The sequence below is a fragment of the Cyprinus carpio genome, chromosome B21 (assembly GCF_018340385.1).
Source record: "Cyprinus carpio isolate SPL01 chromosome B21, ASM1834038v1, whole genome shotgun sequence".
NCBI lineage: Eukaryota > Metazoa > Chordata > Actinopteri > Cypriniformes > Cyprinidae > Cyprinus > Cyprinus carpio.
The window spans coordinates 6,916,598-6,930,820 of NC_056617.1; the positions used below are offsets into that span (position 1 = coordinate 6,916,598).

Consider the following 14,223-nt stretch of genomic DNA (forward strand, 5'->3'; position numbering starts at 1 on the left):
AGAATTTTTTTTAATGCCCCATTTGACAGCGGCCTTTAGGTATAACGCAATACTAAAAACCTTCATTAAGCCCTATTGAGCACTTGCCTCTGAGATGGGATAATGATAAGAATCACATATAACAGAGATGTTCCTTGGCCCGGGGAGCACATGTAATGTACTTGGTAGCTCATCTGGCCATTCATAAATAAATGTTTCATTTTTTAGCAGCCAGATGTGCATTATTACTTTGCTTTTTATTTTTTGTTTTCTTAATTTTCACCATTATAGGTACAAACAGCCTCTTAATCTCACTTTCCATGTGCAATATAATTTTACCAGTGTTGTGTCAAAATAAGCTCATTTAAATTGTAATGTGTCCTTGTTAATGTGAGTGGATCTCATGTAGATGTCTAGAAATCAGTGTCGCCCTAAATCAAAAGGAAAAACAAGAAATTAAATTAGCATAAAGATGATTTTAAATTAGCTTAACAAATATATATATATATATATATATATATATATATATATATATATATATGTGTGTGTGTGTGTGTGTGTGTGTGTGTATATATATATATTATGTATATATATGTATATATATGTATATATATGTATATATATATATATATATATATATATATATATATATATATATATATATATATATATAAATATATATGTATATATATATGTATATATATGTATATATATGTATATATGTATATATACATATATATATATATATGTATATATATATATATACTGTATGTATATATATACTGTATGTATATATATATACATGTATTTTCTTTTGGTTTTCAGATGCAATATGACCCACATATGTTCTTGACAGATTTTAAGAGGTTCACCTGTCGTATTCTGTAAAGAACTAATTATTCAAAAGGTGTAAAATGGTGTACAGGGTTCTTCCTCATCTGTTTTCTTGTTTTTTTTTTTTGTAACAGCTTCTCTCAGTCTTGACTGAACATACTACTAAAGGTTGAAAAGAATACAGCAAACACACTGCTGGCTATATATCACAAAGAGCATTTTGCCTGAAGTGAGTCAGCGCTTAAATGCAGATCTATTGCTCTAGGTGTAAATGGGGAAATGTCCTGATGTATGGCTAGAGAACCTGATGGACAGGTAGAGCAGATGGGAGGGCCTAACGACACAGAGATCCATTGCTCTTAAATGTGATTTAAAATGTTTAGTCGTCTTTCAAATTATTTCAGACTTAAATATGATTAAACTTATTCTTTTTTCAAAGAGTGTGGCTGTCACTGATGTTTGTAATGTACAGATTTTGTCCAGGAGCAGCAAAAAAGATCCACCTGAATTGTAAGTGGCTCTTGCTGGTCGCCACCATGGAGAAACTTCCAGTGGAACAGAGGGTCAGCAGCAATAAAGAGCACAGGTTAAAGGAAGTTCACACCCTGCATGTTGAATGAGGTTATTAAATGGCTTATTGTGTGTCAGACAAAATAAACCTTTGTGCATCAGCACCAATTCAAAACATCTCATTCAGCAAATTTCTTCAATTTTCCTAAATACAGTATATTACAAAAGTGTGTGTGTGTATGTGTATATATGTATGTATATATATATATATATATATATATATATATATATTAAATTGTCTCTTCAAAATTAATTTCAAGAATTTATGCATAAATTATTTCGTTTTTTAATTTCTTTGTGTGTAAGTTGTGTAAAGTTATACAGGTCAAACTATTTATATAACTTAGAGAAATATTTCAATACATCCTGATAAATCTAATAAACAACTTTTTAATAATAACATAACTACCGTTAGTGTATACATTTAAGTAATATTGATTTGTTTGTTTTTCAAATTAAATACGTTGAATTTATGATCACGCTGTGCAATATTTATTTAAATGATTACAAATATTAAAAAGTCAGCCAATTATAAATACAGTCACGAGAAATTGTGCATTATAGATGCCTTAACGTATTTTATGGACTTTGAAAGATACCAAATTATATGAATGAATGCAGCAGCAAAAATCATTAAAGAATCGCAAGCCATAGAGCGTGAGAAGGTCGTGTGCGCGCACGTGCGCAAGCGGCGCGCACGCTTGACCTTGTTTTTGTTGATGTTTGACTGGATTGCGGCTGCGCGCGGCGCTGTACGTTGTCGGATGACGCGTTTTGTCAGGAGAACAACGGACAGAGAGAGAAAGAAGATAGGTGAAAAGTGTGAGCTCGGTGCAGGGGAGGGGCAGCAGTACCCTCGTAGCTCCTCCACACAGACGAAAACCAAACAAGCCTGCCCTAAATACGACCTAAATCCAACGAATCGGTGATCGGCCACTGGAACGGAATCGGACGGTTATTCGATTCAGAACCGTCCGACTCGACTCGGCTGGATTCGATTAGTCGCGCCGCTTCACCAGCCCAGAGGCCGCCGAAACAACCCCATCGCCATTATATGATACACTTCCCAGCGTCGCTGCTGCCCTCCATGTGGGTGAGGGACCTGTGCGTGTCGGGCTATGGCGAGAAAAACAGTTAGCAGGAAAAGGAAAGCAGAGGAGCCCAAGGAACAACAGGTAACCAACAAATCTCTGTTATACCTAACAAAAGCAGCTTGCAGCCATATGCTAACCTCTCGTTTTATATGAAACAACATCCAAGAATCATAGGAAACAGAAACACAAGCTCGAAATGTGACAGTTTACAAACAGGAAAAGATTGCAGTCTGATGTTAGCACCAGTCTGCTGGCTAAAGGCTAATGGTGGGGTTGTTAACTTAGTGGTTGACGTTGATCTGGCGATGGTGAGCTGGTTTGTTGTTTATTAATGTGCAGTCATCAGTTGTCTTGAGCATTAAGGTTATGTGTTTTGTTTGAGTACGTCTTAATCCTATCCTTACAGGATAATGATTCTCCAGCAAGACCCAGAGCCAGACAGTATAAGCTGGTTAGACGGTCCAGTACGACTCAGATCTGCCACACTTCTCCATTATTTTTCATTAAGATGAGAAATATTAATAACACAGTGTTGCTTTAGCAGCTCAATGATTCTTGATATGAGACAAAACATGTTATACATAAGTTCTAAACAAAATCCATATATGATCACTATAGTGTTCTTAACATATGTATCAATTTATTTCGTTTTCTCTTAGTGATATTAAATTGTCATCCTAAAAACCACCCTTCCTCAGATCTATAGATCTTATATATATTAAATGTATTTCAAACAAAATAATACAGACGGAAGAGGTTCATTTTAGCTACTTCTCACAGCTGTGTCTGTACTGTTTGTCAAAACCGTCTAACATTTATAAAATCAGGCAATATCACAGACAGCCTTCATCCTGAAGGTCCTCTTTCTGTTTCACCTGCTATGAGTTCAACAAGGTCATACAGGTGCAGGCGGTTATTATTTATGCATTTCAATCATTTTGCTTGTATTTTACTTGTATTTGTATGTAGGTTCTATTATTAGCAATGGGAAAACACAAAACGAGTATACAAGAGTGATAAACCAAATATAGTTACTTTGTCAGTACTGTATTATTATTATTATTTATTTTGTTTCAATATGGTGACAATTCAGTAAATGGAGTTTGAAATCACCACATAGTCTTAAATTATTGATTTATTGAAGTAAATGGTATTTATGTCAATATTTATGATAAATATCAGACACATCACTGTTGGTACTGACTCCGTATTGAGTGACTGGCCAGTAAAAATGCACATATTGTAGGAAAATAGAAGAAGCAGGATATTTCTTTGTCCAAGTACTCAAGAGTCACTGAGAAACATCTTATTATGGCCTTGTAGGTGAAGTAGATGTGTTAAATAGGATACACAGGACAGGATAGAGTTCTCAAATGGGGGACGGTGGTCTTCAGTGCAACGCACTGCTTGGAAGATCGCTTGCTTTTCTTAATTTGGCTTCGTTAAATGTTTATTTTGGATATCATGGGTCAGCTCTGGATGTATCCCTGTGTGACAGCCAAATCTAAAAGAGCAAATCAATAAAACCAGCGCACTGATATCATTAGGCCTCAACAGTTGATGTTTGTAATAATAATGAATGAGGCCTGACAATGGGAATGGTTGTGTATGTCTAGACTTTAAATGTTCATCTCACTGCGTTTATTTAATTTTTTCAGGTAACACTTAGAAATAATTGATTAATTAAAATATTAATTAATATGTCAATTACAGTTATATTCTAATAACAATTTTATTATAGCCCTACAAAATTGATATTTAGCTTTTTTGTTATTCTCAAACGCTGTGTTTGCAATCTTGTAAACATCATGTGCATTTATAAAACCTAGGCTTTATATATATTAAATTTTTTTATATATATAAAGCCTATATAATTTAAAGAAAAGATTTCATGCTTCAATACTAGGGTTGCAATAAGGTGGTAAATTTCCAGTGAATTTTGGGATATTCCATAATTTTTGGAAACTTTCCAGGATTTTTTGGAATATTCCATGAATTTTTGGAAAGTTTCTGGAAATTTACTGGAAATTTTCCACCCCTTTGCATGGAAATGTACTGGAAATTTTCCACCCCTTTGCAGGTTTATTATTATGAAGTGTTTGTTTGTGAATCACTGAGAATAATAAAAGGAATGATATTTTGGTGTGCGTTTGGAGGCGGGACTATAAAGACTATATCTACCATGAGATTTTTTTTGTAGTTTTATTTTTTACCGTTTAAATGTTATTGCTGATCCTTGCAGGATCCTTCCTACAACCCTTGAGCTTTTTTTTTCTCTGTGTGAGCAGGTAGTCATGTATTGACTAAGATCCTGACCTGCTTGGCCGTTAGGATCTGGGTCAGTCAGATACGGCTGATGTCTACTGGCCTGGAGGGGGATTGGAAGCGCTTTACTGGAGTAGAGATACATCAGTGTTTATGATGAGGAGTGTGTTGCTCCTCTAGCTCTGGACAGATGATGTTATTTCAGCAAGAGTTGATTATATAGGTGATGATGTCAGTGCTGTTTAGCGAGAATAAGCATTAAAATGAATGAGTCTCAGTCTCTCACACAGATTGTTGGGCCCACAGGAGCTGATATACTTCAAGCCGTTGGTTTTACTCAACCGTGTCATGGCTGTATTTGATTTGTCGATGCTCGCAGGGAGCACAGAATCGATTTGTCTGCCAGCTGGTGTTAGCATCAGATGGATGTCCTTACTTTTGTTATTTGGCAGTTTTGCCATAATTTATTGTGTTTGATTGTATAGAAGGTTGTTGGCAGGGTGAGGTGATGAATTTGCAATGCCGCCAGGTGTTTTTCTTCAAATGCAAGCTGTTTTTAAAAAATGCCTACACAGCGCTGGATTGCAAGGAAGCCACCTAAAACCAGATGTCCTGTGAGATTGTGTTCATAATTTAGGGTTTCTGTTTGAAAATGTCATAAAATCAGTTTGAGAAAGAGATGTGCAATTCGCTAACAAAGAACATTTTTGCGAAGTAAAATTAGGGCTTAGGTGAACAAACTCTTTCTCAAGTTTTATGGAAAGGATTCACTTAAAGTTATTCTTTTAAACATAATTTAAATAAGTAATAGCTATTTTCACGATGTGCATTATAATGTTGTGATGCTTTAATTTAAATTTATTAATTTTATATTTTAGTGTTTTATGTTTTAAGTTATTTAGACAAAGTATAAACATTTTTACCCAGAGTGCATTAATGGGCATTAAAAAATATTCAAATTATCAAATATCAATTTTGTATGTAATTATTTTTATATATTTTTTATTTTATTTGTTTGTAAAACTAATATTGTTAAATTGTTGGATACAATTAATTGAAGTATAGTTAAGATTATATTAAGACAGTTTTATATTATTGTAGAGTTTTCGATGAATATAGTCTTCTTCGATGCTGATATGGCCTAAAATTATTGATGGATGGATAGATAGATAGATAGATAGATAGATAGATAATTATCAGGTACAGACAGTAAATGCTATTACACTTTGTTGCAAGTATTTGCATTTCTTTAAAATGGCATGCAATTAAATCTTGTATGGTAAAGAACATTTATGAAAGTACTTTGTTTTTGTTTAGATTTTTTATTTGGTCGACTCACTTCTTTTTGTCCCTCTGTCAGTTTGACTGGTGTCAGTCTGCGATTAAGCGTGCCCGCGTGTCCAGCTCAGCGCGTCATGCCCAGCCCTGGTGGCAGAGCCGGCAGTCGGTGGTGTGCTCTGTGAGAGGAAGGGAGTTCCGCCCGCAGCAGCAGCATGAGTGGAGCTTCCAGCGGAGCCTGCGCGGATTCGCTGCCGGACGCATCCCAGGAATCCTCAGAGAGAGAGAGTTCTCCCTCGGCCGCCTTAACAAGGTGTTCGCTTCCCAATGGCTCAACCACAGGCAGGTGGTGTGCGGGACCAAATGCAACACGGTGAGATGGTTTCTGATTAGCACTTTAGCATGAAATTTTATTAATGCAGTATTTATGATCTTCAAGATATTACTAGTCTTTGTGCTGTTTAATTCTTAAACATATTTAAAAGTTTACTGTCGATGTTGGTTGTAATTTGGGAAATAGATAAGAATTTCAGAATATATTCTAACATATTTATTATCTCTTAGTTGCAATCCTCTTTTAGATGACTTTACTAATCTTGTTTTTCTTTATGAATTCTTAGCTATTTGTGGTGGATGTCCTCTCGGGACAGATCACCAGGATACCCATGCTGAAAGACAGAGAGGGAAGGGCAGAGGTTTCCCAGGGTTTGAGTGGAGTGGGAGGCAATTTCCACTTCCACAATCCAGGGTCAGTTGGCGGTCTAGATGTCCAGCAGGGATGTGGCATCCACGCCATTGAGCTGAACCCCTCTCGTACATTGTTGGCTACTGGAGGAGACAACCCCAACAGCCTGGCAGTGTACAGACTTCCCACTCTTGACCCTGTCTGCGTCGGGGATGTGAGTCCAGCCTTTGCTTTCTTTCTAGTTGTGCAAGTAATGTAAATGTCAAGTGGTTTTCCTGTGGCTCAGTGGTAGAGCATTGCGTTAGCAGCACAAAAGGTTGTGGGTTTGATGTGGGTTAGCCAAAAAAAATGTTAGCCTGAATGCACTGTAAGTCACTTTGGATAAAAGCATCTGCTAAATGCATAAAAGTAAATGTAAATGTTTAGTGGCCTCAGCCTTTGGCTTCATAGGGCTCAAGTGCTCTTAGTGGCTATCTTTGGCTAACCCAATGAAAACAATTCTGGTATGCACTGATCAAGTATTTCTCTAGACTCAATTTAGTTCTGTATTTCTTACAGGATGGACACAATGACTGGATATTCTCTATTGCATGGATCAGTGACACCATGGCAGTCTCAGGTAAGAAGCTTGCAGATCTAGTTTTGAGTAACACTTTACACTGTGTGCTAACACATTAAGTGCTAGTGTACATTTCAAGAAACCTGTCAAGAATTGCCAGTGTTATATTTCACCCCAAGAGCAAAGAGAGGAAAGAAATAGAAAGTTAGTTTTGTATAAAGAAAATGGGGCCCTGTTTAGGAACATTAAAGATATTTGAGATTATTTTCATTACAGTTTAGTGCATCCCTGACCCCATTTCTCAATAAAGTAATGTGAAAGTGACTCATACTTTTTTTTTATTTGTTGTAATTGTTTATACATGCCTATATGTAGTCTAGAAAATTCAAAATTTATTGTTTTAAATAAAGAAAAAAAAAAAATGTGTGGATGTAATTTTTTTCATTAGTGCATTACAGTAATGAGAATTACATTTTAAATTATAATAATGATTTTCTTTTCGTTGTCAGTGCAAAAAGACTATATATATATATATATATATATATATATACAGTGCACAGCATTTTTGCTAGAAAAACAGCAGGAGAAATAACATGCAAGTGTCCCTTTTATCTCACAGAGTATGACGCAGAAGTCTGCAGAAATGACATGCATGGTTGTTGTCACCACTAGAATTACCTACTGTAGCCAAAGCTAAATAAACTCATTTAACCTCTTCCAGGGCCCATATTTACAAAATAGAGACTTCTGGGAATCCATACTCTGGTCTCAAGAGACCAAGTCTATCATTTTGGATCCAAAAGAATCCAAAATGTTCTGGTGTTGCTAGAGGAGGTGGTACCCACAGTGATGTTCAGTGGTAGTAAAGCTCTTATATAGGGATGAATGAGTGCTGAAGGTGTGAGGGAGTTGTGCTTTATCAATGCTGGCATGAATTTGAGGGATTTTTTGTTTTTTAATACAAAAACTTGAAACAGAAGATGCTACCCTCTCTTCATTCCCTGCATTATTGGGTATTTTTTTCAGCATGACAATGAATATATTCATTCTCCCAAGGTGAAAATCCTTCAGTGGACATGTATTTGACTCAATCTTAATGCTCTTGAGCAGCTGTGAGAGATTCTGCAGAGACGAGCTGAGCAAAACTCCCCATTAAAGATCAGAGCATTTAAGGAGGTCGTCCAGGAATTAAACAGGACAGATGTGAAAATTTGTCATGAACTTGTACGCTCAGTGCCAAGAAGGGTCAGAGCAGTATACTTTAAGTTCCAGAGGACATACTAAGTACTAAAATATTATACATTTTCTGAATTAAACCTAGGGTGTACTCATTTCTGCAATCCTTAATTTAAACAAAATTTGCCATCTTTTCATGAATTCTATTAGTGATCATTAAGAAAATACATCTTTTATATTTATTCAGAGGGGGTGTACTCATTTATGCTGTGCACTGTGTATATATATGAATTTTTATCCTAAAATCTCATTGATTCAAATTTCTGTCACACATAGCTGCATACTAAGCATGAAAAATTGCCTGTGATTTGCTTATTGCACAAGCATTTGCTTTTTTGCCTGTGATTTTTTTTTGTTTGTTTGTTGTTGTTGTATTTTTCACTTTGATTGAGGACAAAAAAAAAAATCTGATGCTTTAAACTTGTGCCTTGTTAAGATGATGGGTTATGGTATCACATCGTTCTCTGAAATAATTATTTCCATATTTCACAGCATTCTGTGGGCAAATATGTTTGTATAATGGCTATTATAAATAATAATTAACTTAAATAATTAATCTTTTATTCACTGGAGCAGGATCTCGTGACGGTTCCATGGGTCTGTGGGAGATATCAGAGGAGGTGCTGACTCAGGCCGAGAAGTGTCAGAATGTGGAAGGTGTTCCTTGTTACTCCCACATCTCTCACCGCGCTCTCAAAGACATCCCGAAAGAGTACACTCACCCCTACAACTGCAAAGTGCGCGCACTGGCCTTCAACAACAGCCATAAGGTTAGCCGCTGTCCTTGACTAATGTGACTGAAAATAGATTGCTTTGTGCGTTATTCAATCTCACCGTTTCTCTGCTTTTATCGCTTTCATTCATCCATAGAGTTGGGTGCTGTTTCTTTAGATGGATATTTCCATCTGTGGAAGGCAGAAGACAACCTGTGCAAGGTACAATTACTTCTATCTGCATTTTTTATCTCATATTTTGTCAAGCTCAATATTTGTAGATTTTTACAATTGTCTAATGGGTGTTTTTCCCATGTAGGAGCTTTCTACCAAACTCCCTTACTGTAAGGAGAATGTGTGTTTAGCATATGGTCTGGACTGGTCTGTTTATGCAGTCGGCTCTCAGGCACACGTTTCCTTCCTTGACCCCCGGCAGTCATCTCAGAACATCAAATCCGTGAGCTCCAGGGAGCGTGGCAGTGGTATGGGTTTTTTTCTTTCTTTCAAAGTTAGTTAAAAAGTTGTAATTTGCAAAGCAAACTGGTTATCAGTTTTGTTATTTCTCTCTTAGGTATTCGCTCTGTGAGCTTCTATGAACACATAGTGACGGTAGGCACTGGCCAAGGTTCCCTGCTCTTCTACGATATCAGGGCCCAGCGTTTTCTGGATGGTCCATCCAGCTCACCCGGCGGGTACCGGAATCGCACAGCAGAGGGCATCCTGAAACTCAACACAGGGAGAGGATGGCTGGTAAGATTGTCCATTTTGACCCAGGTTCTCTGTCTTGCATGTAGGGGCATACGATATATATTGTTTGTGATTATATCATAATTGTTGTTGTAATGATATTTGTTTTTGTTTTATTGATTTTATTTGAAATTACAAACAAAACACTATACGATATATATTGTTTGTGATTGTATACCTTAATTGTTTTTTTAATTATATCAGGTTAGACGGGTGGGCATGTGCATTTAGTGTTCTTTCACTACATGATTCAGTCTGTTAAACTGCATTTAGAATAATCACAAAATTCAAGATATGGGGGCAGAAAATGTATATATTTGTATCATTTCATATAGTTAAACAATATCACATGAAGAGTGCCATTTTTTCGGCAAAAATCAGCATGATTACAAATATGTGATATAAACGGTTCAATAAACAAGTTAATATTAACAGACTTAAGGTTTAGACACCATTTTGCTGGTTTTTGCTCTGTTTTGCCAACAAAAATAATTCTAAACACAGCCACAGCACTGATTTGTGTCTCCTAAGCAACATGATGGTGTTTTGTTCCTGAATGAATCACCCGTTTAAATTATTCGGTTCAATCCAATGACTTGCTGCCACCTACTGGTGGTTTTAATTTCACATTTAAATTATCTTTATATACAGGGTGCGATTTGTGAAAAAAACAGAGGGGGGGATGCTTTTGAAAATTTTTATAAAATGTTTTTAATACGACGGAAATTGTATTTAGTGTGATCTCAGTTTAATAAAAACATTGTAAGCCTACGTTAGGCCTATTAATTGTAATGATTTAATGTCCACGGTTATTCAAACAACAAATTACATCGAGAAAGCGAGCAAAGAACACAACGGAGCTTTTGAAACTCCGAATCAGTTAAACCATTGTGTCGCAAAATGATTCACTGTTTCGAAGCGCTCCAATCGGATTTTGTATCTTGAAACTTTTTTTTAAGATTTTGTCTTAAAATGGTGTATCGCGAATCATTTGATTCAGATCTGGACTTCAAAGCGTGTATCGCGAATCATTTGATTCAGATCAGGACGTCAGAGCGGGTTTGCATTATGTTTTTATCCCCACCGGGGATAAAAGTTATTCAGCAGAGGCAGGGATGCATAGACCAGAGGGGGGGAAGTCCCCCCCATCCCCCCCGGCAAATCGCACCCTGTTTATATATATACATATATATATGTCTAAAATATGAAAACATTATGTATGCATTTGTAACTGCAGGTGTGTAAATATATCTAAATTTCACTTCAGATGCAGCTTCTGTGTTTCCTCTGCATTGCAATTTGGTTATGTATGTGTTTGTAACTTTTGGTGTTTTGGTTTTTTTAAAGTAAAATGGACATAAAAGGTAAAAATCTATTTAAACTTATTGGAAAAGATTAATTTCTATCACTGCTGTAAACTGACCACCACACATAATGTATATAATATCAAAAACGGTAATCCTTAAGATATCAGCGCAATAACACACTCAGCAAAATGTCATCTAATTCTCCTTATCGATAAAATCCCAGAAAATATCGAGAGATCTTTTTTGTCAACATCGACGCACACCCCTACTTACATGCTGAAATTTTACATATTGATGAAACCTTGAACAATATATGTATGTTATATTTGATCTTATAAACATTATAGTACTTTATAAATATATAGTAATTATTGAATTTATTGTTTTTAAACATTTATTTGCTTAAAAACAAAACTTGGAAAGCTGAAATTTCAGCAGCCATTACTCCAGTCTTCTGTGTCACATGATCCTTCAAAAATCATTCTAATGTGCTGAAGAAAGTTATTATTTTCAAAGTTAAAAACAATGGTGAAATCTTTTTAACATTATAATCTTTTCTGTCACTTTTAATCATAATTATTCATGTTTTTTGTGTAAAATTATTATTTGAAAAGTGTTTTATTTTGATGATTCAAACTAATGCTTAATTTGATACTCAAACAAAAACCTGATTATGCTCATTTGATGTACATATAGTATTGCTATTTTTCTTTTCCTGTATACACCCCATACCTATTTTTTGCCATGAAATCTTTGGACAGGCTTTTGCATTAATTAGTCTATATATAAGCTTTTTTACAAAGTGCTTACTCTAGCAGTCAGTTGCCTGCAGCATCAGTCTCTGCTTACCATATAGAAGTTCATTAAGCAGAAATGCTGTATGCTGCATTAATCAGGAGTCCACACAGAAGTATAAGTACTATTTGATCACTATACGTTTTCCACAAAACATAGTCACTCTTTTCAAATCAGCATCTTAGAATGATTTCTGAAGGATCATGTGACACTGAAGACTTGACACTGAAGCTTTGCCATTACAGAAAAAATTACATTTAATACAGTTTCACAGTATTTTAAATTGTAATAATATATCATAATATTATTGTTTTTATTGTATTATACTATATTTTGATTGAGGCTGAAATGCAAAAATGATTGATTGATCTTCATGTCTTCACAGAATCACGACGAAACATGGAGAAGCTACTTTTCCGACGTCCACTCCTTCCCGAACGCCATATACACACACTGCTACGACGACTCCGGCACCAAACTCTTCGTGGCTGGCGGCCCCCTGTGTTCTGGCCTACACGGAAACTACGCTGGCCTCTGGAGCTAACCTCCATCATCCCTCCATTTTGCTCTCACGTACCATGTGCTTACAGGCCATCTTCCATTTTTCTTCTCACTCTTTTTCACTTCCGTTTTAGCTTCTATCCAAGATTATCCTCTATTTCTCAAAGGACTCAGGAGCATGGATGTGATTCTCAACCGTTTTTGTGCTTGGTCTTATGTCTTTTGATTTTCATTTGCCTGTTGTACTCCTGAATTTACATGTGTGTGTTTTTTTTTTTTTTTGTGTGTGTGTGTGTGTGTGTGTGTGTGTGTGTGTGTGTGTGTGTGTGTGTGTGTGTGTGTGTGTGTGTGTGGAAAAAAAAGGCAAAGAAAAAGAAAAGGCATGACCAACACTGATGCCTGATCTTCTGGAGGAGTCCGGAAAAAGATGAAACCGTTTTTTTCCTTTGTGCATCGGCTGCCTGAACCTTTGAGAACTGTGGAATAGTGTAAAATATATGAAAATATTTAACAGTCTCTCTGGGCATTAAGGTTTTTTTTTTATTTTTTATTTTTTTTTAATAAAAGGCACAGCGTTTTGAGTTAGTTTTGCTGTGTGTTTTTCAAAGACCTGCCGATCAGCTCCTTTTCTTGGCTCGCAGTGGACTGATATGACATTGTAGATCCTGAAAAGGCTGAAAATCGGTATTCATAGATGAATCTTGGTGAAATGAACGGACAGCCCGACCTGTAACCTCACTGTGGACAGGTCAAGACTGCAGTTTGATGAAGAGCACGGAGTGAACATGGACATGAGTCGGATAGCGGCCAATGAAGACGCACCCACTGGTTTTCTTTTTCCCTTTATGTTTTCCAAAATAATGGCAGGGAGAGACGATTGTAAGAAATCACAGATTCCGTTTGTGTTCTTTTTGAGGTATCTTGGAGAACGCCTCTTTTTATTGCTGATTCTGTGCTAACACACACATAAGCTCACATCAAGATTGCAATTTTACCTCTGTGACATTTAGACGTCTTTATTTATTTTGTATTGTTGCCGTCACTAGCACTCATGACGTTCAGGTACAATCATATTTGTTAGGATTTCTCCTTCTTATCATCTTCTCTGCTTAAAGGGAGGGCAGTGTTGTGTGACATTGTTGCCTTTTCAGAGTCTTTCTGTGAAAGACTGTTGCAGATTGAATTTGTTTAGGCTTTTTCTTTTCTTTTTTCTTTTTACATGATAATCTTCATGGAATTGTCACAAAATTGCTAGTACAACACCGTAACGGGCATATATTAAGCAGAAATTACCCATCACTTTTAAAATGTATTTTATATATAAATGTATATGTATACATATTTGGAAACTAATAGAGGGAGAATACAGTTTATGTAAATGTCAGAGGATATATTTGCGTGTGTGTGTGAGTGTGAACTAATCTGTCATTATTTTGGTGGTGCCCTTTTTTATACTCACTTCCTGAATGTTTTTACAGATTACAAATGTAAAGATATTGTACAATGTCAAAACAAAAGAACAGCAACACGAGACATTCTTCAAAAAGAAAATGAATAAAAGTTTATTGATGTATTTTTCTTCCATTCTGGCCTCGCATCACGACTTTCTTTATACTCAGTACTTCAGCTGATATTTAAAGCTTTTCATTTTGATTTAAAA

The 14,223-nt window shown here is 35.9% G+C and overlaps 1 protein-coding gene across 1 annotated transcript; it reads left to right on the top strand.

Moving 5' to 3' along the window:
• The first annotated feature begins 2,080 nt into the window (after positions 1 to 2,080).
• On the top strand, positions 2,081 to 12,868 carry dcaf12 (DDB1 and CUL4 associated factor 12). The gene is made up of 9 exons (XM_042747722.1): positions 2,081 to 2,558; positions 6,103 to 6,393; positions 6,641 to 6,919; positions 7,264 to 7,324; positions 9,077 to 9,271; positions 9,371 to 9,435; positions 9,533 to 9,695; positions 9,785 to 9,963; positions 12,448 to 12,868. Exons 1-9 carry the CDS (start codon positions 2,502 to 2,504, stop codon positions 12,604 to 12,606), a joined length of 1,449 nt encoding a protein of 482 aa, XP_042603656.1. The 5' UTR covers positions 2,081 to 2,501; the 3' UTR covers positions 12,607 to 12,868.
• The last annotated feature ends 1,355 nt before the right edge of the window (positions 12,869 to 14,223 follow it).

Bases quoted from the DNA above. Each gene is read 5' to 3' on its own strand.
- dcaf12 (XM_042747722.1), top strand. From the start codon at position 2,502: ATGGCGAGAAAAACAGTTAGCAGGAAAAGGAAAGCAGAGGAGCCCAAG. The intron at 6,920-7,263 runs GTGAGTCCAGCC...TATTTCTTACAG, and splicing joins ACCCTGTCTGCGTCGGGGAT to GATGGACACAATGACTGGAT. The intron at 9,696-9,784 runs GTATGGGTTTTT...TTTCTCTCTTAG, and splicing joins CTCCAGGGAGCGTGGCAGTG to GTATTCGCTCTGTGAGCTTC.